This window comes from Megalops cyprinoides, chromosome 8, assembly GCF_013368585.1.
Source record: "Megalops cyprinoides isolate fMegCyp1 chromosome 8, fMegCyp1.pri, whole genome shotgun sequence".
Lineage (NCBI taxonomy): Eukaryota > Metazoa > Chordata > Actinopteri > Elopiformes > Megalopidae > Megalops > Megalops cyprinoides.
The window spans coordinates 35988914-36012794 of record NC_050590.1 but is presented as its reverse complement, the minus strand read 5'-3'; the positions used below and the strand labels follow the sequence as shown (position 1 = coordinate 36012794).

The 23881-nt window shown below is 42.7% G+C and overlaps 1 protein-coding gene across 2 annotated transcripts in view; it reads left to right on the top strand.

The window, feature by feature from the left end:
• Positions 1-23881, top strand: part of LOC118782430 (fibrillin-1-like) — a 91469-nt gene that overhangs the window by 22495 nt on the left and 45093 nt on the right. For both annotated transcript variants that reach the window (XM_036535788.1, XM_036535789.1), the window contains 19 exons: positions 44-169; positions 689-811; positions 1566-1688; positions 2760-2912; positions 6472-6525; positions 6686-6811; positions 6901-7026; positions 7667-7786; positions 7952-8089; positions 8476-8526; positions 10180-10305; positions 10726-10953; positions 11323-11448; positions 11727-11855; positions 13039-13164; positions 19445-19570; positions 19771-19893; positions 21876-22001; positions 22284-22409. In XM_036535788.1, coding sequence (XP_036391681.1) covers positions 44-169; positions 689-811; positions 1566-1688; positions 2760-2912; positions 6472-6525; positions 6686-6811; positions 6901-7026; positions 7667-7786; positions 7952-8089; positions 8476-8526; positions 10180-10305; positions 10726-10953; positions 11323-11448; positions 11727-11855; positions 13039-13164; positions 19445-19570; positions 19771-19893; positions 21876-22001; positions 22284-22409 — 2376 coding nt within the window. The remainder of the gene's footprint in view (positions 1-43; positions 170-688; positions 812-1565; positions 1689-2759; positions 2913-6471; positions 6526-6685; positions 6812-6900; positions 7027-7666; positions 7787-7951; positions 8090-8475; positions 8527-10179; positions 10306-10725; positions 10954-11322; positions 11449-11726; positions 11856-13038; positions 13165-19444; positions 19571-19770; positions 19894-21875; positions 22002-22283; positions 22410-23881) is intronic.

Sequence of the window (23881 nt, the reverse complement as noted above, 5' to 3'; positions counted from 1 at the left end):
AGTGGTTACAGTGTGTTTCCACCTGTGTGTGTGTGTCCCACAGATCTAGACGAATGTGTGGCTAATGGGCGTATCTGTAACAACGGCCGCTGCGTCAACACGGACGGCAGCTTCCACTGCGTGTGCAATGCTGGCTTTGAGGTTTCCCCTAATGGGAAGAACTGCCAAGGTCTGCCTCTCCATCACACACAGTGGTCTGTCACACACACAGAGCTCTCTTTTTGTGTGTTTGTTTTATGACACTGTGTGTCTATATGACAATATATGTCTGTGAAATATGATAGTATGTGTTCGTATAAAACAGCATATTACTGTGACGTTATGTGACTTTATGACTCTACTGTGTATATCACTGTTTATAACAGTATATGAATTTATTTAGCAATATGTTACTCTATAAATAGTATATGATGATGTAAGACCAAGTGTTTCTGTGTATAAGAGTATATGACATTATGAGGCATGTTCCTGTCTATAGTGGTTTAAGACATTTCGAGGTGGCATGCAGTATATATCAACAATGCAGAGGACCTGTGAGGACTACAGCTCCTGTCACTTTGGGTCTTTTGCAGAAGGCTGCCAAAGGACCTCCTTTGCTGTAGTAGGGGCCACTATGCACAGCATGCAGATGTGTGACCAAGTTGACTTGAAAACTTTCATGTAACATAATTTCACGGCTGATTTCCAGATCAGGATGAGTGTCTCATCAGGAACATGTGCATGAATGGCATGTGCATCAACGAGGATGGCAGTTTCAAATGCATCTGCAAACAGGGCTTCCGTCTGGACCCCACTGGCCGCTTCTGCATAGGTAAGTTTTTCCCGCTTGGCGGCGAAGGGAGGGGAAACTGCGGCCCTCTTTCGCCAGACAAAGCCTGGGCACTTTGTAAAGCTTGCCCATTAACACTTTGTATAGTTTAGTGGACCTCAGGGACTTCTTTTCTATCTAGATCTGGGGGTAGATCTGGTGGTTGGTTTCCTAAAAAAGAAAACAGTCTGCAGTTTGGAAATTACAGTTCAGTGATGTCAGACATAATAGGAAACCATAATGGAGCCCAGGGTGCCCCTCCTTGTGTCCTGAGCAGTTCGAACATGTTTACGTGTAGTCTTGATCCACATTTTGTGTACCTGCTGCCAGTGAACATGGATATAATTACGGCAGAATTTTGGCATGTGTTGTCGTTAGTATATTCCAAAGGCTTAAATTGGCCCCAAAACATTTCTGCCATGGACATTTCCTTTGAAGGGCTGCAGGTTTCTAGGTGAAGTTGCTGCAGTGGGAATTTTTCCACTTCTTCTAGAGAGGATGAAATGCTTTTTGTGATAATTCAGTTTGAATTCAGTGAAAAACAGAAATGTAGGCACACCTTTTTGAGTCTGTTTAGGAAGCTTCGGGAATCAGCAGGTGAAAATATGTCTGCAGTTCTATGTAGGGCTTGGCAAATTCAGTGTAGAAGAGGACGTGGTTTTATTTTTTCATATCAAGGAGGGTTAGTGATAGTTTGTCTTGTTGATGGAGTGTACTTTAACACCCCCCCCCCCCCCCCCCCAACCCCCCGTTGCAGACATTGATGAGTGTGAAACTCAGGGGATGTGCATGAATGGCCACTGCGTCAATACAGACGGCTCCTTCCGTTGTGACTGCATGCCTGGCCTAGCCGTGGGACTTGATGGGCGCGTCTGTGTCGGTGAGTGACACACCTTGGATCATACAACAGGTAGCTCAAAAGGAGGCTGCAGCAAATGCTGTCCCCCTGTGTGGGGGACAAAAGGGACGGTCCTGTGTGTGTCAGAGGGGATGGTACGTCGCAAACTATCACAATTTGTGAAATTATCACAAATTATCATCAAATACCACTTTGAATTTTTAATTGGGTGGCCAAGGTGGGGCACAGAAGCTGTTTAGGGGGGACATAACTTTTTGAACCTTAATTTGGATTTGGAGTCAGCACTTCAATATAATTATAATTGATGATGATTCAACACATTAAACGTTTCAACTTAGGGTTGGTACATTTCAAGAATCTTTGCTAAGCCCCGCCCCCCAGTTACTGTTGCTCAGACAAGCTATCATACCCCCACACAATGTGTGTTGCAGAAAGAGAACGTAGAGAATACCTATTTCCCTGAGTACAGTTCATCAGGAAGTAGGTTTTTTAGCAAACAAACTGGCTTCTGAGATGTTGTCTCAACCAAGGTTTCACATGTTCAAATGACTTACTACAAGAACTCCTTACTTCCCTTTGTTCTAAAGATTAAATTGTACCTGTCCATTAACAGTACATTTAGTGTTAGCTACTGGTAGTTTGGTTTTGCAACAGGGAATGCTCAATTAATTTATGACAGACAAAAGATATTACTCTACTGTTTCCTGCTCTCAAGTGATGATTGCCGTAACTTTGTAGCTTTGTAGCAAGCTCTCTTTCTTGTGGTCTCAACAGTAATGGATTGACACGTAGGACTAACAATTTATCAAATCTAAGAATTTCTGGGCTGGGGTGCACAGGGGTGGCCAGGCAGATTTCACAGGGGGACTGTGGACATGCCTCTAACAACCTTGTCTGCTCATTGATAATGTTGTGCAGATTGGAAACATCCATCAACTAGAACAGTCCATGTCCAATTATCATGGCAAAATGTCAGATCCCAAGGTGTTGTTGTACCCCCACATTGTTTCCACAGTGAGTGCATCCTCAATACAGTGAAATTTGTCTGTCATGCTTCTCTCTTCTTTCTCTTGCACCCAACTTTTAAACCAGACACACACATGCGCAGCACATGCTATGGAGGTTACAAGAGGGGGCAGTGTGTGAAGCCCTTCTTTGGTGCTGTGACCAAGTCTGAATGCTGCTGCGCCAATGCCCAGTATGCCTTTGGGGAGCCGTGCCAGCCATGCCCAGCACCAAACTCAGGTACTGTGTGACCTTTTATCCAGGACATGCCAGCGACACCTCTGCTTCACTGTTGGAGTCATCCTCAAGAACATTTGGCAGGTGAACCACAGTGTCTAGCTCTCCATGCAGCTGAAATCTGGAGGCATGGAAAGCCACAGAAGTGTGTACATTATTTATGAATGTTGATAATATCTTTTTTTTATTGCACTGGTCTAAGCAGATGTATTTGTTAGTGTGTGCTATTTGAATTAAATTGAAAATGCTCATAGTGAAAGGCATGAGTCTTATCAAGAAGGCTACAATACATTTAAGTATTTGTCTTCTTGAATATCACAGATAGAGAACATCATTAAGCAGAGAATCAGTAAAATGTGCAGCAACCTTAAACTCAGAGGTGTAAAGAGTACTAAATTATTTTACTCAAGTAAAAGTACTATTACTCTGGTGAAATTGTACTGAAGTAAAAGTAAAATTACTTGTGTAAAAATCCACTCAAATAAAAGTAAAAAGTAACTTATTTAAAATTTACTTTGTAAAACTTTTAGTAAAAGTTACTTTTTTTTTTTTAACTGTGTGGTTGGTGAGGTGCAGATAGATTGTCCTCTAGTACCTTTCCCAGGCAATCCAGACAGGGAAAGAGCATGTATATAACATGTTATTTTTAATTTCAGATCACCTTTATAAAATAAAGTGCATTAACAAATTAAATTAAAACATAAAATAAACATTGCATAAATATTTGCATAATTATTTTTAAATGGAATAAAAATAAAAATTATATAAAATAAAATGTATTAATAAAAAGTTAAATGAAATAAATAAACATGAAATAAATACAATTTAAAACTGAAATAAAAAATAAACATGATATAAAATAAATTATACTAAAATTAAAATCAATTGCCTCCTCAAGGACATTAATTTTTGTCATTGGATTTAAAACACTTGTGGCGACAGACTTAATGAGACCAGTCACTGAAGTTTCTAAAAGCCTGAGCGGGTCTCTGTGCTCAGCTTCAAAAGCCTTCACAGCTGCTTGGACCTCTGATAGAATTTACCTTAAAAATGTTAGGTATAGTACATTCTGAGGGTCACTGTACATTACATAAAGTGTCTCCGCTATGTAGCAATGCTCAGAAGACTCTGTAAGGCCAAAGTGCAGCTTCATCTCATCCCACTGGTTCAGGATGCGGTCAACTGCAGGCTCAATGGACAGCCACTGTGTTGCACACACCTGAGTGATTTGCAGGGGCTTTTCTCCAATGTTTGTTGTCTCATAGACTGCCCTGTAATCCCTCCATTTAGAAGACAGAAAACCAATTATATGTCTCCCTCACAAGGTACTCCACACTTCTTGGTATGGTGTCATGTGATGCATGGCTGACAGCTAGCTGGAGAGAATGGCACACACATCTAATGAGCACAAGACTGGACAGGCCGTACTCATCCTGAAGGACTTGGTAAACATGGTAAACACCATTATTTATGCCAGTCATTACAGCGGCATGCCAATCAGATTTTTCATTTTTTAAGCCACATTTGACCAGAAAATCCATTAGTGCAGTCGCAATAGCCCTAGCATCACCACCCATTAGCTCAACCAAACCAAGATATGTGGAGTTGTTCTGATTTTTATTCTCACTTAAGTCACTAAATGCTGCTTTGCAGGCTTCCCCCAAATGATATATGGTTAGCAACGAGCAGGGGCACCTGCAGGATTTCTTCTTAGGGTACGCACAGAAACCTGACCACAGCACGCACGTGCACGTACATGTACGCAAACACACATCGAGAGAGAGAGCTGGGAGAGAGAAACGCCACTGACTGATTAATGAATTAATTTGAAGTTTACCCTCCTTCTCCCAGTCACATCGAATTGTTTGCGCAATTCTTCACTGTCTATTTTCATTTCAGGATGAATGTTCATAAGGGCAAATCCAGTGAGTCTGCCGTCTGTCATCGTGGTAGCGGTGACAACAGCCCAGACATTGATCACATAGCATTTTAGCTGGAGGAGAATATGTGAAGTGGACTTGCACATGACATGTGAATATCAGTAAACACTCAGAGGTGGTCACCATGTCATGCCCGGTATTTAATAAAGTCGGTGTTTCACAGTTTGTTGTTTGTTTTGTAGCTACTTTCCTCAGTGTGCCGAGAGCTAGCTGCAGGTGACTAGCAAGCTAACTTTAGCTTGCAAGCTAGCTTGCTAATTGATACACCTAGTTAGCAAGCTAATTTCTGCTTCGATAGAAATTGAATAAAGCACAATAAATTCCAAATGTTAATAAATGCACATGCTATTACGATTATACAATCCAAAAATGGTCTATACTTTAATTATGTCAGACACAATTGTGTCGTCTTTTACATGTAATATTTAGTGTAAAAGCTGGCGTAATAATTCTCTCTCCGATCTCCATCAGAGACATTTATAGGACGTTAGCTTCTGTCTTGGCGTAGGAGATCACGTCATTTCCTGGCGCGTAGTTCATGGAGACTTTTTTTTTTTTTTTGCTCTGTAACGGAGGCAATTTAAATTGTAGCGAAGTAAAATACCTCAACATAAACATACTTAACTAAAATTAAAATTACAGTCTTTAAAAAATACTCAAAAAAGTATAAGTACACAAAAAATCAACTTTGTTACAGTAACGAGAGTAATTGTAATTCGTTACTTCCATCCCTGCTTAAACTTCACTGCATTCTGTTGTAGATTACTACAATGCCCTCTGTAACCATAGCACTCCGTTTAGATAAGGTGAAATGAGCTTTGGGAAAAAGGTCAACAGGGCACACAACACCTGGGCTTCAAGGAGATGGATCTCGTTCCTCTGTGGGCCTCAGTGACTTCAGAAAGCAGTGTTCCTGAAATTTTAGTCCAAAGCAAGTTGAATGTATCTTGGCGCTTCTTCTTGCGTGCAAATACCGCAAGGAAACAGCTGCTGGGAGCCAAAGTTTTCTTGGACCTTAGACACCGGCAGTGTTCCTGCAAGGCAGACTTTCACAAACCCCCCTCTATGAGTGACGGCCGTGGGGGAGACGTGGCCAGTGGTCAATTCAGCCAATCACAGTAGAGCTCTGAACTCAGAACACAAGTACCCTAGGGATCTGTGTCACCTGATGTGCTAACTTTGTAACTATTGGCTGCATTAATGTTATACACATATATTGCATATATTCATGAGACATGCTCATCTTCCTGTCAGCCCCTAGTCTATTTGGGGTTTCAGAATATGAAAATTTCAGTTTTTATGGGTGTGGGCAAATCTGAAGGTGTATTCTGCCTAACACAGGACAAATGAGAAAGTGTAACTGATTCAGGAATGCCTTTATCTTTTTGACATTCTGGGATATTCAGATTGACAACAGTGCAGTCTGATGTGAGTGGATGTCTCTGTCCATATGTAGATTCGTTTAACAGTTGGGACTGAATCTTGAACACAGACACTGTGACCTTAATGTTGATTGCAGTCATTACGCAATAAGGGTTAGTGAATGTATTTGATGTGGGAGTTATTTATTACTTTTAGAACTGAATTTGGAAGTTTTAAAAGTAGATCCTGTTGTTTTGCAGCTGAATTTTCTGCACTGTGCACTCATGGACCAGGCACCACAAGTGATGGTCGAGGTATGTACTTGATTGTTATTATAATAACACTCATATGTATGGGTAGAGTAATTATAAACAGTCCTGAATGAGTAGTTGACAGAGTATATCTGTAAACATCTCTGGTCTTTATGGAACAAATGAGAATGAGTTTCTCTTCCTTTATGCTCCTGCATTGCAGATATAAATGAATGTGCATTGGACCCAGACATATGTCAGAATGGAGTTTGTGAGAACATGTTGCGGAGCTACAAATGCAATTGCAACCTGGGCTTTGAAGTGGACTCCTCAGGCAAAAACTGCATAGGTGGGTAGATGTGGCCATTTTTGGGTTTGCATAATGGTGTGTTGGAGGCAATGGTATGTCAAATTGTCATGTGACTGTTCTCCTGGCAGACATTGATGAGTGCACGGCCAACAGACTCCTCTGTGACAACGGACTATGCAGGAATACGCCTGGCAGCTTCACTTGCCACTGTCCCAAAGGCTTCGTCTTTGACCCGGAGACGGACGTGTGCGAAGGTGGCCACAGCTCCTCTTTATCCATTCTGCTCATTCCAAATCCATTATTCCTATCAATTAATTGATAGAAAAGCAACAATAGATCTATGTTTCGTGTTAGAATCAATCCATACCATTGATTTTTTGTTTATTTTTTAATTCATATTAATGCATAAGGTTGGATGAAACTAGAGTGCTTGAAACAGTCCTAGTTATCTTTCAACATTGAGTGTTTCTTTAAGCACATAGAATACTTTTAAAGTTGTAGTTAATTATATTGTATCAAAATTAATTGTATAGAATTGTATCGCATTGTCTTGAAGTGATTTCTTAAATATATTTCTGTGGAATCTTTAAGTGTCGTTAATCGTTAAGCCAGAAGCTTACACCATTGTAATCCATGACGTAACATTCTTTTCAGAGACGACAGTGGTCACTCATCTCATTGTTTGTTTGTAAACTGGATTCAGATCCTTTGAGTCCAAGGGGCAGAGTCTATGTGGGATGGGTTTGTGAGGGTCCATGGGTGGAATCAGAATCTTGGACACATTGGATATAGTCAGTGTATGTGAGGGGCGGACTCAGTTTATGTGAGGGATGAAGTCTGCGCATATGTGTGTGTATTTTCAAATACGTTGAAGGTGCATTTTGTCCTTCACAGATATTGACGAGTGTGAGTCCAACCCCTGTGTAAACGGGGAGTGCAAAAACAATGTGGGGTCCTTCTACTGTCAGTGTCCATCAGGCAGCACCACAGACAGCTCTGGAACTCAGTGTGTGGGTGAGTAGGGTGGGTCTGTGTGGGGTGGACTCTGGGTCGTGGCTTTGTTGGGTGGAATCTCTGGTTGCTTAGGGCAGAGCGTGAGGTGTGGGACCAGTCTGTGTGTGCATACATTAGAGAAGTCAGCAAAAAATGGAGTCCTTTTGTTTTTCTTCTTTCTAACAGAGACTACTAAAGGAACGTGCTGGCTCAAAGTTATTGACGGGCGGTGTGAAATCAACATCAACGGAGCAACGCTCAAGTCACACTGCTGCGCCACTCTTGGAGAAGCATGGGGCAGCCCTTGCTCTGTGTGCCCAAAAGGTGAGCTTAGAGGTGGTGCCCACTAAGTCCAGGCATTGAAGTTTGATGATTCAGTGCAGTGCACCTCAGAGGGGTTCATAGGCAGTGTATCCTGACGCAGGCTGGTGCACCAAGCATTCATAAATCTACCCTGAAAAGGACCATCACCTGTTATCCAGTCACACTACCTCCTCATTGCAAAATGCTCCTTCACTTGCTCCAGCAAACTTTGAATTTCAAGCTATGACTTGATAGACATATAAGGTAATGACTGCAAAGCTAGCATGTGGATTGGTACGTGTAGAAGAATGACCTGAGGTGCTCTTTTTTAAAGAAATCAGATATCTTCGCTGCTGATGCTCTGTAGTCGTTCTGATTCTGAGACACTTTGATTCCTCCATGTTCAGATCCACTTTGCTCTAAAGGGTACGCGCCTGTCAAAGGGAGCACCTGTGAAGGTAAGTCCCAGGCTCCTAATAGCTGAACAGCTAGCTAACCTGTATGAGGTGATCAGGGTTGGGAGGGTTACTTTTAATATGTATTCCACTACAGATTACAGAACACTTGCGCTAAAATCTAATTTGTAACGTATTCTGTTAGATTACTCAAGGTAAGAAATGTAATCTAAATACTTTGGATTACTTTCTGAACACTATGTTTTTAATTTTTAAAAGTATGTTACTAAAAGTGTGAATGTGCCATATACTGGTTGGGTGATTCTCACGAACTATGTCCAAGTGATGTCAAAATCTAAATTGCTAAACTTGAGTGATTTTTTTTTTACTGCAATACATAAAATGCAGTCTATATTTTTAAATTATGATAACATTTTTTAAACAATGTTCATCTCATTAAGGTTCTGAACTTTTATTTTTAGAATGTTCACTTAGCATTGTTGTGGCTAACATTTTGGCACCCCCATGTTAAGTCTATGGGTATTTCATCACAGTGTCTTCAGAATTGTAAATGTTAATTCAAAATCTGTACATTACATGAAAAGTTAGAAAAGGCACGAGCCACCCTAAATACATTGTGAGTAAAAAAGAGTATCTTAACAATTTAATGTATAACATGCGTAGTGTAAAATTGTTGTAGTAATCGAAGTTTTGAACATGTGAAATTTCATACTCATATAACTCATCAGTTACTCATATTTTGTATTTTAAATACGCAACGCCGTTACATGTATTCCGTTACTCCCCAACCCTGGAGGTGATTGGTGTTAAAAATGATCTTCTGCTATAAACACATTTACACTACATGGGATGTTGCATTTATGAATCTGTCAAAGTATTTTATAACTTCCCTTACAAATCGACTAATAAATGAATGAAAATGTAAAATGTTACAGGTAGGTTGCTATAACAACCATACTATAACAATAAATTTAACTGTTATGACAAACATTTAAATCCTGTCAATAAAGGGACCTATGTCACAACTGTGTCAGCAAAAAAATCTCACATGACACTCATGGATATCGTAACTAATTAAACATTGCTAAGTAATCACAGTTCTGTAAAACTAAAAAAAAATAGATGCTGTATCATTATTGCGATCAGTTGTTGATGCAAAAGAATTTCAAAATCTGAACTGATTCCTTGAAAAAACTCACAGGGGAAAAAGCCTGTACTGTGTGACAAAATCAATGTCTTGTCCAAGAATACTTGGAAGATGGGGGTGTGTGGGTGGGAAGAGGAAATGAGGGATGCTGTAGCTCGTTACAGACACAGGTATTTAGCAAGTCACTCTTTTTTCACTTTTTACAGTGTTACAAGTGATGTCCTGCTCGCCTCTTCTGTCAACCCAAAGTACTCTTGATAGGGGTGCTGAACAATGAAGGGATTTATAGTTGGCATTATTTTTAGTTGTTGGTATGGGATTGATACATTATATGGAGCTGATAATGCTAATGGTAAAAATTTAAATTAAAATTCAAATAAAAAAAATTATAAAATTTTTTGGTAGGCATGGCAATTACAGGGTGTGTATTCACAGGGTTTGGATCTGTGAATATTTTGGCAGTCCTTATTTTGAAACTGGTGAAACTATTCTCGGGTGATTAATAATAGATTTTAGGATGTGTTGTGAATTTTCTTTCCTGGTGCCAGATGTGAACGAGTGTGAGGTGTTTCCCGGAGTGTGCATCAATGGGAAGTGTGTGAACACAGTGGGGTCGTTCATGTGCCAGTGTCCTACAGGCATGACAGTGGACACCTCTGGCCGAACCTGCATTGGTATGTATGTGGTCCAGCACCCTGCTGCTCTGTTCTCATCTCAGCTGCTGGAATTCAGATTTTTTGCTGTGCTAGTAGTACTGTTGTTGTTTGTTTCTCCAACATAATTTTGTTGTCAGTGACTTCGGATATAAACAGCTGTCTCTGTGTGTTTGCAATTGTGTCTTCACGTTTGCTATTGTGTCTGTCTGTCTGTGTGTGCATGTGTGTGTACGTTTTTCTGTGTGTTTGTGTATGTATGTGTGTGTACATGTGTGCATGTGTATGTGTGTGTGTGTATGTGCATGTGTGTGTATGTGTGTATCTCTATGTGTGTGCCTGTGCGTATGTGTCTATACATGTGTGCACACATGTATATGTTTGTGCATGTGTGTGTGTGCGTGTGTGTGTGTGTGTGTGTGCGCGTGGTGCCCCCTGCAGACCTGCGCATCGAGCAGTGCTTCCTCAGCCATGAGGACGAGCGCTGTGCCTCCCCCATCCTGGGGAGACACCGCATTGATGCCTGCTGCTGCTCGGTGGGTGTGGCCTGGGGACCAGAGTGCGATGAATGCCCTGAGAAAGGCTCGCCCGAGTATGCCCTGCTCTGCCCACGGGGGCCTGGCTTCTCCCATCGGGGCGACTTCTTCAATGGCAAGCCCTTCCTTAAAGGTACTGAGGCACGCTGGGATACAACAGCTACACACATCATACAACATATCCTGGAAAAGGACCCATGTCCTACAAAATATTTCTCATTATCTTAAACTAGAAGCGTGTGACTGTTTTTTACCATTCAAAAAAGTCATGTCTTTTCTGTGTAAGAAAACTTCAATCATAGGGGCAGATGTCCAAATCACAATTTAGGATCCTTTAAGAAAAATGCACCAGAATATGAATCTCTCTGTTTAAGAGCAGCCTCAAAAAGAGGTTGTCTGTGAATCTCAGACCACTTGACCATATTGACTGTGTTTGTTTGATTGAGCATCAAGTGGTGTGCATGACTGTGCTAATGTTGGCTCTCCGGTTCTGCATGCTCAGATATAAATGAGTGTAAGATGATCAGCACTCTGTGCACCAATGGCCGGTGCCGAAACACTGTGGGCAGTTTCAAGTGCCGATGTGACAGCGGATTCGCCTTGGACTCAGCTGAAAGGAATTGCACTGGTGAGCTTCCTGCTCAGTAGGGCAAGATGGCATATCTAATTCCCAGTGCTATTGAGCTGCACATATGTACCATGACTATTAATAATAACAACTCCTGAATCTCCATTCCATTGGATACTTCTTTATGTGACACACACTGTTGTTATACTGTACTGTGTATGTGTGTGTATATATGTGTGTGTATGTGTTGGTTAATTTTGTGTGTGTGTCATTCAGCAATAATGGTGTGTGTGTGTGTGTGTGTGTGTGTGTGTGTGTGTGTGTGTGAATCAATGCAGACATCAACGAGTGCCAGATCTCGCCAGACCTTTGTGGCCATGGCACCTGTGTCAATACAGTGGGAGACTTCATGTGCAAGTGTTTCCAGGGTTATGAGAGCGGTTTCATGATGATGAAGAACTGCATGGGTGAGTGAAGAACATGCCCATACTCCACACATCTGCAATGTGCTCTGAACACACTGTGCTACACTGCACACACTCTCTAGATAAGTGTGCTATTCTGCACTGCTGCTACAATGAACGCAGTGTGCTTTACTGTGCACAGCACTGGCACTTTCTTAAATCAGTGTACTACGCTGCACAGCTCCAAACTACTGTAAGCACCATGTACTGATCTGCATACAGCACTGATGCATTTTAAGCCCAAGACACAAAAATTATACCATACACATTCCATGCTCCAAACCCAAGAGAGTCACGGCTTTAGACTTCAGTAATATTCCATGAACTGATAAATATAAGATGTGATCTATAATGAATAATATGCAAGGAAATTTGTTTTCTACAGAAAGCCTCAATAAATATAATGACCCATTTTATGGATTTGAGTCATAGCTGTAATTACTGCCCATATTTCTGGAGAATACATAGGAACTAGGCAACTATCCTGTGAATTGCCCTGTGCTGCATCAGTTCAAGGGGTTTCATGGGAGACTGAGTGGCAGTGCTTTAGAATGCTCCATGTGTTTCCAGCGGTGCAAATGTGGCAATGTGTTACAGCCCAGTTCTCCAGTACAGAAACACACATACTGTCAGTCTTTTTGTGCAAGCTTTATACATGATCATACCTTCTCGTCTTCATGTCTCATTGTCTGTCTAAATGTATTTTAGATTTTTTAAAATTATTTCTGTAATACTATGCCCTGTCTCTCTGTTTGTGCTGTAATACTGAGCTGTTTCTTTGCCTGATGCTGTGTTTCCTATTTTTTTTTAGTAATATTGTACTATACCTTTTCTGTAACACTGCACTCTGTCTATGCTTTAATACTCCACTGTGTCTTCGTGCTGTATTACTGTGCCCTTTTCTTTGTGTTGTAACTCTGCACTCAGTCTCTTGTTGTTTGTGCTCTGTCTATGCTGTAATGCTGTACTCTGTTTCTCTGTGCTGTAATACTGTACTGTGTCTCTCTGTGCTGTAATACTGTGAGCTCTCTGGGCTGCAGTACTGCACTTTGTGTATATCAGAATGTGTTGCCATACTGTGTTTCATGTCACTGTACTGTAATACTGTGCTCTGTTTCACAATCTGTGCTGTAATACTGTACTCTGTCTATACCTTAATACTGTGCCCTGTGTATCTTTTCCTCAGACATTGACGAGTGTGAAAGGAACCCTTTGCTATGTCGGGGTGGGGAGTGTGTTAACACAGACGGCAGTTTCCAGTGTGTCTGTCCTGAGGGGCATGAGGTTGCAATGGATGGGTCAACCTGCCTGGGTGAGTGCTGCATTGGGCAGGGTTGCTGGGTCAGGAAAATGGTCAGATGATTTTCTCTTTTAACCAGTGTTGCTATGTATGGATGGATGGGTTTAAAGATGTTAAGTGTGTGGGTGTGTGATTTATTTTGTATATGGGTCTGCTGTGTGTGTGTGTGTGTTTGTAGATTGCAGGATGTATATGTGTGAGGGTAGAGTGAGGGTAGACTGTTTTTTGCTGGGTGAATAAGTGTGTGAGTTCCTGGGTGGATGAGTTGGTGGGTTAGTGTATGAGTTGCTGGGTGTATAAGTGTTGGAGTTACTGAGTTAGTGTGTGAGTTGCTGGGTGGATGAGTTTACTGGGTTAGTGTGTGAGTTGCTGGGTTAGTGTGTGAGCTGCTGCGTGCATGAGTGTGTGAGATGCTGGGTGTATGAGTTGCTGGGTTAGTATGTGAGCTGCTGCGTGCATGAGTGTGTGAGATGCTGGGTGTATGAGTTGCTGGGTTAGTATGTGAGTTGCTGGGTGTATGATTCTGGGAGTTGCTGGGTTAGTGTGTGAGTTGCTGAGTTAGTGTGTGACTTGCTGGGTTAGTGTGAGACTAGTTGGGTGTATAAATGTGGGAGTTGCTGGGTTAGTGTGTGAATTGATGGGTTAGTGTATGAGTAGCTGGGTGCATGATTGTTTGATTTGGTGTATGAGTGTGTGAATTGCTGGAATAGTGTATGAGCTGCTGGGTTAGTATGTGAGTTGCCGGGTGTATGATTGTGGGAGTTGCTGGGTTAGTGCGCGGGTTGCTGGGTTAGTGTGGGAGTAGCTGGGTGTATAAATGTGGGAGTTGCTGGGTGTAGAAGTGTGTGACCTGCTGAGTCAGTGTGCAAGTGGCTGGGTTAGTGTGTGAGTTGCTGGGTGTGTGAGTGTGGGAGTTGTTGGGTGTATGAGTTGCTGGATTAATGTGCGAGTTGCTGGGTTAGTGTGTGAGTTTGTGGGTTAGTGTGCGAATTGCTGGGTGTATGTGTGCATTGCTGGGTTAGTGTATGAGTAGCTGGGTGCATGATTGTTTGAGTTGATGGGTTACTGTGTTAGTTGCTGGGTGTATGAGTGTGGGATTTGCTGGGTTAGTGTGGGATTTGCAGGGTGTATGATTATGTGAGATGCTGGGTTATTGTGTGAAGTCTTTGGTTTAGTGTTTGAGTTGGTGTGTTAGTGTGGGAATTGCTGGGTTAGAGTGTGACTTGCTGGGTGTATGAGTTTGCTAGCTGCTGGATGCATGAGTGTGGGTGTTGCTGGGTGTATGAGCTGCTGGATTAGTGAGTGAGTTGCTGGCTGTATGAGTGTGAGAGTTGCTGGGTGTGTGAGTGTGGGAGTTGCTAGGTTATTGTGGGAGTTGCTGGGTGTATGATTGTGTGAGTTGTTGGATTAATGTGTGAGTTGCTGATTTAGTGTATGAGTTGCTGGATTAATGTGCAAGCTGTTGGGTGTGGGAGTGTGTGACCTGATGAGTCAGTGTGCAAGTTGCTGGGTTAGTGTGTGAGTTGCTGGGTGTGTGAGTGTATGAGTTACTAGGTGTATAAGTGTGGGAGTTGCTGGATGCATGAGTTGCTGGGTTAGTCTGTGAGTTGCTGGGTTAGTGTGTGAGTTGCTGGGTGTATGAGTGTGTGAGTTGTTTGGTTAGTATGCAAGTTGCTGCATTAGTGTGTGAGTTGCTGGGTGTATGATTGTGTGAGTTGCTAGATTAGTGAGTTGCTGGGTGTATGATTTTGTGAGTTGCTGGATTAGTGTGCGAGTTGCTGAGTGTATGAGTGTGGGAGTTTCTGGGTTTTTGTGTAAGTAGTTGCATTAGTGTGTGAGTTGCTGGATTAGTTTGTGAGCTGCTGAGTATGAATTTGAAAGTTGCTGAATTAGTGTATGAATTTCTGGATTTGTGTGTGAGTTGCTGGATGTATGAGTTTGGTTTTTTCAGGGTGTATTAGTGTGTGAGTTGTCGGACTAGTGTGTGAGTTGACTGGTTAGTGTGTGAGTTGCTGGGTGTATGATTGCTGAGTTGTTGGGTTAGTGTGTGAGTTGCTGGGTATATGCTGCGTTTAAGAGCGTGGGAGTTTCTGGTTGAATGAGTTGCTGGTTTAGTGTTTGAGTTGCAGGGTGTGTGATTGTGTGAGTTGCTGGGTTAGTGTGCGAGTTGCTTGGGCAGTGTGCGAGTTGCTGGGTTAGTGTGTGAGTTGCTGGGTTAGTGTGTGAGTTGCTGGGTGTATATATGTGGCAGTTGCTGGGTTATTGTTTGAATTGATGGCTTAGTGTAGCGATGTCAGGGCTCCGGCTCCTTAAGCCGCGGTGTTTTTGTTTTCCCTGTCCTTGTGCTTTTGTTTTCCTTGTGTTTCCTCTCCGCCCTGCTCCCCGCCTGGTCCCCGCCCACCTGATTCCCTCATTGCCTGCACCTGCCTGCCTGCTCACCTGCTTCCCATATCCTCGTTACCCCAGCCCTATATCTTCCCTGCGTGTCTCTGTCTTGTTGCTAGTTCATTTCAGTGTGTTTCACCTGTCTCGTCCCCGCGCTTTATTTCCCGAGAGTTGTTGCTACATTGCCGATCCTGCCTGTTTCCTGACCTCGATTCCTGCCTGCCGTTTTGGATCTGATCGCTGCCTCTCACCTGCCTGATTCCTGACCCTGTTCTCCCTGACTCCCGATTTTGGATTTGCCCCCGGATTGCTTCTCTGTGTTTCGAACCCTGCCTGTCCCTGGATTTACGAACTGCCTGTCCCTTTCTATTATCGCCTGGAACCGGAACATCCTGCGGTCCGCGTTTGTGTCCTGATCTCCGGCGCTAACAAGCGATCTTCAACAGGGGGTCCGCGACACCTAGGGGGTCCTCAGAGTTACTGCAAAGGGTCCGCCAAATTAATTAACTTTTTTTCTTCCAAAAATTAAAATGTGTCCGAAAATACACATTAACATAAATACAACCTGTCAGGGGTGGTTTGTTTCTTAGGGCTGTCGGGTGACGCGCCACCAAAGGGGGGAAAGGAGGGAGTTTTTCTATCACATTCTACCACAGTGTTATGCCCATTGAAGACATTGAAGACCTCTGGCTTAGTGTATGAGTTGCTGGTGGTATGATTGTGTGAGTTGCAGGGTTATTGTGTGAGTTGCTGGGTGTATGAGTGTGGGAGATGCTGGGTGTATTGAGTGTGGGAGATGGTGGTGTATGATTGTATGAGTTGCTGGGTTAGTATGCAAGTTTTTAGGTTAGTGTGTGAGTTTCTGGGTGTATGACTGTGGGAGCTGCTGTGTTATTTTGCAAGTAGTGTGCAAATTGCTTGGTTAGTTTGTGAGTTGCTGTGTGTATGTATGTGTAAGTTGCTGTATTAGTGTGTTAATTTTCTGGGTTAGTGTGGGAGTCGCTGGGTGTATGATTATGTGAGTTGTAAGTGTTGTTGTGATTATGTGAGTGTAAGGTGCTGGGTGTATGGGTTTAGAAGTTGCTGTGTTAGTGTTTGACTTGCTGGGTTAGTGTGGGAGTTGCTGGGTCTATGAGTGTGGGAGATGCTGGTCTAGTATGGGAGTTGCTGGCATCGTGTATGAGTTGCTTTGTGTATGAGTGTGTGAGTTGCTGTGTCCGTGTGTGAGTTGCAGGGTTATTGTGGGAGTTGCTGGTTTTATGAGTGTGTGAGTTGCTAGGTGTATGAGTGTGTGAGTTGCTGGGTTAGTGTGGAAATTGCTGCTTTAGTGTGTGAGTTGTTGGGTGTAAGATTGTTGGAGTTGCTGGGTATATGGTTTTGTGAGTTGTTATTGTATGAGTTGCTGGGTTAGTGTGTGAGTTGCTGGGTGTATGAGTGTGAGAGTTGCTGGGTTGGTTTGTGAGTTGCTGGGTGTATGCAAGGGTGTAGGAGAGAGTTTGATATTGGGGGGGGACACAACTTGCTATGAATTTTATGTCTGTATATGTAATCCCAGTCCTTAAAGGAGCATATATCTTCATTGAAGAACAAAACAATATCAGGATAACTTGAAATAAGAAGGTATGCACGTGTAAACGCCGCTTAAGTGCTTTCAAGAAGAGCTGCACACCACTGTTACTACTAAGCTCATCTGGACATAGGAGATGGGGCAGAGTTTGCCCAACATGAAGGTGTGTCACCCAACATTAGGATGTGTCTCATTAGGCCTATAAATAAGAGGAGTTATTTTCCTTGTGGAGATGGAAAGTGTATGACACTAATCCACATAACCAAATGTCACACTTTGATATAATGAATGGTGCATGCCATCCAATCCCAGCAGAAGACTGCCAAATATGGACTACACACAACAGACGGATTTTCCCTCACTGTATAGCCAGGGAAAACAGGTGTAACGTTGATGAAAATCTGTGGCCTTGAATAACAGGAAAGCATGGAAGTACAGTACATACTGTGTGTATGTTTTTGTTTAACTTAATTAAAACATTTATTCGTCTGCAGTTTCTAAAACTTAAAATGTTGACTGAATACTGTGGTGAAGTTTACTTCACAAAGTTGGTCACATAATTCTCCCACTGGTATTACTAGCTAGCTAACTGATGCTAACCTTATCTCAGCAATAGGCCTATGTCAGTGACAAAACAGCTGGCTAGCTAACATTAGCTTGTTCATTAACGAACAGCGAAATAAGTAACAAGCTAACGTTATATATGAATATTTACAACATACTCAAACAGAATACTGTTCAGTAGTGGGCTACAGAGAATTTGATACCAAAAATAGCGTGCGGTAAGTAGCCCAGAATACTTCCTACGTCCTTGATTTGCAAAAGCAGTTACCTCGTGAACTTAATGTTTTTTTTTTTTTTTAGCCCAGTGCTTTTTAAACGACTGTTGTAGCTAGCTGTGTCGTCCCAGTTAATCTGCTGTGTCAATGAGAGGGAGCCCGGAGTTATCTTCGAAAATAAAAACCTGTTTAATGGGTTTACTGTGCTTGCAGTCATCATTTAACATGAGTTCAACGTATCCTAAAGTCAAATTTTATTTAACGTACAGTAGTTTCAACAGTACGGAAACTAGCTAGCTAATAGCCTAGGCTACAATCGCTGTTGCCTAATTATTCAAAATATGACTAATGTGAAACTGGTCGCTAAATAGATCCACACAAGCCTATCACTATCATCTACCATACTTAGCTACCTACTACCTACTTTACTCCAAAAAAATGATCTAATGTCTGTTTTTTTTGTGAGTTGCTGGGCATATGAGTGTGAGAGTTGCTGGGTGTATGATTTATGATTTGCTGGGTCAGTGTGGGAGTTGCTGGGTTAGTGTGTGACTTGCTGGGTTTGTGTGGGACTTGTTGGGTTAGTGTGTGAGTTGCTGGGGTAGTGTGTGAGTTGCTGGGTTGATGACTGTGTCCCATGTCATCAACTCTGTATGGTTTGGTGTATTGGTGGCTGGGATATTTAGCGACATGTTAGGTGAGCTTCTTCTGTTAACCCTTTTGTATGAGACTTATTTTACGCCATGTAGCATGTGTGTTACGTTACATGGTTTGTTACATTGTCATTAGCATTATTAAGCTTCTCATAGTTTTCACTGCCACATTTGGTATACTTTGCAATGTTAAATCACTGTTTCCTCAAAGCTAACCTTAACTAGAATTTTTCCAATCCACTGTGTTCTAATATCACACCGGTTTGACCATACATGCGAAAGGGTTAATCACACCGGTGTGACCGTATGCATGAAAGAGTTAATGGATATTTGAATGGTTGAATTTACTCTGTGTACTTGTGGTTCCCATGCTGGGTGGGTGAGTTTCTGGGTACCTGGAGTGTGTGAGTTTGTGGTTTTGGTAAAGATGTGTCCGGGGTTTAGATGGGCCTAGGAGAATCCCTGCTTACTCTGAGAGGGGTGATCAGCCCTGTGGTCATCGTGTTCTCATTTCTGGAGAGACAGATGGAAACCACTCATTTCCACCCAAGCTTCCCTCATTAAAAATAAATACACTCTGTCTGAACATAGTTGGCAGATGTATCTGATTGCAATAAAGACCCAGATTCTGTGCCTTTCATGATTGAAAAAGCTGCACAAATGTATGTTTCCACTGCTTCAACTGTAATGACTGGATTATTCATGTTTCTGTGTGTCATTTTGGCTGTCAGTGACTTCATGCGTGCTAAGTGCTCATGTATCTATCATATTTTTACTGCAGGATTAAAGGAAACCATACCCCAAACATACACAGAGAGATGTTGAGCTGTAAAATTATACCCCCATGTGTCTTTGGACATTTACAGAAGGATGAATGTACTAGTGTGTGATCTTTTTACTTTTTACAGATATTAATGAATGTAATTTAAGCGATAAACTGTGCAGGAATGGGCAGTGTGTGAACATGATTGGGCGCTACCAGTGTACCTGTGACACAGGATACAAATCCACAGAGGATCACCTCTCCTGTGTTGGTAAGAAATGACTGCAGATACACTGTAATGTAGCATTGAAACAGTATGCTGTTGTAAAAATGCAATGTAGGATTGCATGCTTGTCTGGGCTGTGCTAGACTGCCTGTGTTTCAGTTGATAGTGTGGTTTAAGCTGTACTTGACCACTGCAATATATGATGATGCTGTCCACTGTCTCTCTCTGTACCCTCCTGCTTGTAGACATTGACGAGTGTACCATCCAGAATGGTGGCTGTGAGACATTCTGCACAAACTTGGAAGGCAGCTACGAGTGCAGCTGCCACAGTGGCTATGCCCTCATGCCGGACCACAGGAGCTGCACAGGTGAGACGCACCTCTACACACACCTGGAAACACCCGAACACATTTCTGGAAATATACCTTGGCAAATACATCAGAACACATGCCTGTACATATGCTGGGATATGACTTGAAATACACTTGGGCACATACAAACGGGTGACAAATTAAAGGAAAAACCAACATAAAGTGTCTTAGTAAGGTGTTGGGCCACCACAAGCCACCAGAACAGCTTCAATGTGCCTTGGCATAGATTCTACAAGTCTCTGGAATGCTACTGGGGGGATGGAACACCATTCTTCCAAAAACTATTCCCTCATTTGGTGTTTTGATGATGGTGGTGGTGTTCGCTGACTAACACGTCAGTCCAAAATCTCCCATAGGTGTTCATTTGAGTTGAGATCTGGTGACTGCGAAGGCCATAGAATATGATTCACATCATTTTCATACTCATCAAACCATCCAGTGACCCCTCCTGCCCTATGGATGGGGCCATTGTCATCCTGGAAGAGCCCACTCCCATTAGGATAGAAATGTTTCATCATAGGATAAAGGTGATCACTCAGAACAACTTTGTATTGATTTGCAGTGACCCTTTCCTCTAAGGGGACAAGTGGACCCAAAACATGCCAGCAAAATGCCCCCTACAGCATAACAGCCACCGGATCCCCTCACTGTGTGGGGCAAGCATTCAGGCCTGTACTGTTCTCTTGGTGTACGCCACATATGCACTCGCCCACTTGTCGAGAATATGGTGAAGGATGACTCATCTGACCATATCAGTTTTTTCCACATCTCTGTAGACCAGTGCCTATGGTTTTTGCACCACTGAACTCTCGAATGTGCATTCATCTTTGTAATGAGGGGTTTATGCACCGCAACCCTATTATAATATCCCTCTCTATGCAATTATCGAAGGACTGTTCTTGCTGACACAGTCTGATCACATCCTGCATTGACATTCTCAGCCACCTGAGGAAGAGTTGCTCTTTTGTTTTTCCTTACAGATCACACTAATACATCACGAGCATCACGGTCATAGAATGTGTGCTGTTGACCACAATTTCCGACCCTATTTACTGATGTCTTTCCCATAAATCTAAATGCAGATGTCACTTTAGTCACTGTTCCTATTGAAACACTAGCCAGTTGAGCACTCTTTGTGACTGAAGCTCCTGCCATCCGTGCCCCAACAACGAACCCTCTTTCTATGTCACTTAGATCTTTTCCTCTTGCCATCTTGATCCAAAATCAAGATCAGCTGGGCCTGCTCAGCATTGTTATACATGCTGCAGAGTGTGATTGGATGTTAATTGCTTACTTGCACTATGCAGTACACCTATGTGGAAGCATCTGCATTCGTTATGTTTCCCCACTCATTTATTCAGGGTTTTCTTTTAATTTTCACCCGTCTGTACATCCAGAAACATTTGAACAAAAGGCTGGAAATATCTTGATACACATGTTTGCACAACTGGGTGCACCTTAACAAGATTGCACATACACCAGGACACATCTGGATGCCTTCTTGTACACATAGCTGGGCACACTTGAATACATGGCTGTACGCACCTAGAAACACTGGAACACACATATGGGAATACCTGGACAGTACAGTCCTGGACACACCAGTATTCATTCTTGGACACCATTGGATACATACCGCTGAACACAAACTGAAAGACATACCTGCACACCTAAATATAAATGCAGACCCACCTTTATAAATGCCTAAAAATATCTGGACACACTTCAACAAAACTTGGACTCACCTGTGGACATGTATATGTGTACACCTTGAAGCACTGCAGTCACATTGGTGGATAAAAGACTCCTGCCTTAGGCAGTCGCTCTGGGTGCTTTTCTGAGACATCCATAGCAGTAATTTTATAACTTCTGTAAAGTATTGGTAAAATGGCCCATGGATTCCACAGAGCTGTGGCCTATCAACCTCTTAACTGTTAGCTGTCGATCACTACATTGTGCATACCTGCTCTTTCTTGTAGATATTGATGAGTGTGAAGAGAACCCAGACATCTGTGTTGGAGGCCAGTGCACCAATATCCCTGGAGAATACCAGTGCTTGTGCTTTGATGGCTTCATGTCCTCAGAGAACATGAAAACCTGTCTCGGTACGCTCGTCTGAATCTCAGCCCAACTGTACTGAACACAAATGCAGGAAAGGATTTTTGTGAAGATTTAAAATAGTCTGACAGTACTATTGGTATGAATTGGCTTGAATTCAGAAGCATATTTGGATTTCATAAATTGATGAAGTGACAGATTCAGCTTGTCCCCGCACTCTGTGAGAGTCAGAGGAGCCTTTTTGGGTTAGGGCAGACTGATCTTTTATTTTTAGATCTCAAACCTTATGATGCTCTCCTCCCCCCACACCTTTCTCCTGCCTTTTAAAGATGTGGACGAGTGTGAGCTCAACCCAAACATCTGCCTGAACGGCAAATGCGAGAACACCAAGGGCTCGTTCATCTGCCACTGTGACCTGGGCTACTCAGTCAGGAAAGGATCGACGGGCTGCACAGGTAAAAGGTGCACACCCAGTCTGATCACTCGCTCACATGGTGTGAGGAGTAATACTGGGTGTGTTCACCCTGTACTTCATCAGACAGAGGGTGTAGAATTGGGATATATGAATTTCAGCTCTCTGATTGACTTAATTTTTCAAAGAAGCATATTTTTATTATAATTGTGATTATTATGATAATGGTGATGACAATGATAATGATTTTGTTTTTTATTATTAGGTTTGCTGCTTATTCATCATAAATGATTTCTTATTATTTACATTACATTTACATGTATTCATTTAGCAGACGCTTTTATCCAAAGCGATATACAAAAGTGCATATAATGGGCAAACAAACATAAGGGCCAGATGTGTACAGGTCATACAATGCAGATAGTGCTGAAGCTGAGCACAAGGTCAGTGTAGCGAGACAGAACTAATCTGATCTGAGGTTACATATATCAAATACAGTCACTGGGACAATAAAGTGCTGCTATACTACGTAGGCAAATACGTGCTACAAATACAACGTAAGCGATAGTGCTACAAGTATGAGCATAGAATCTTAGATTTACAAGGTCAAATGGCAAGGGTGTCAGTCCAGGTAGAGACTGGAGAGGTGTGTCTTCAGCCCACGTCTGAAAGGTTGGAGTGAAGGAGTTGTTCTCAGGGGGGTGGGGAGTTCATTCCACCACTGGGGGGCAATGATGGAAAAGCGACATTGAGAGGAGCGTGGGCCTTTTGTTCTGTTGATGGGAGGAGCGAGACGTCTGGATGTGGCAAAGCAAAGTTGTCGAGCGGGTCCGTAGGGTAGGATGAGGTCTTGGAGGTAGGTTGGGGTGGTCTTTTTTTGCAGCAGAAAAGGTGAGGGTCAGGGTTTTGTAGTGGATCCTGGCTGTGACTGGGAGCCAGTGGAGGGATCTCAGTAAAGGGGTGATGCGGGAGAACTTTGGGAGATTGTAGATCAGCCTAGCAGCTGCGTTTTGGATGAGCTGCAGCGGCTGAGTGATGCAGGCTGGAAGGCCTGCAAGGAGGGTGTTGCAATAGTCCAAGCGGGAGAGCATTGTGGCCTGGGCAAGCAGCTGGGTGGGGCAGGTGGTCAGAAAAGGGCAAATCCTCCTGATGTTGAAGAGAAGGAATTGACAGGAGCATGTTGTCTGTGAGATGTAGTTGGTGAAGTCCAGCCTGTTGTCGAGGGTGACACCCAGGCTCTTCACAGATGTGGAGGAAGTTACTGTGGTGCGGTCAACAGTAACTGAGAGCTCTTGAAGAGGAGAGAGCTTGGCTGATAAACAGTAGATCAGAGGCCCTCCGGGAGTGTCACTGCCAGGAGTGTCATTTCAGTTGAGTGCCCGGGTCTGAACCCGGACTGGTGGGGGATCCAGGAGGTTGTACTTGTGGAGAAAGGGAGACAGTTGGTAGTACAGCATGTTCAAGGGATTTTGATACAAATGACAGGAAGGATACTGGATGGTAATTGTTCATATC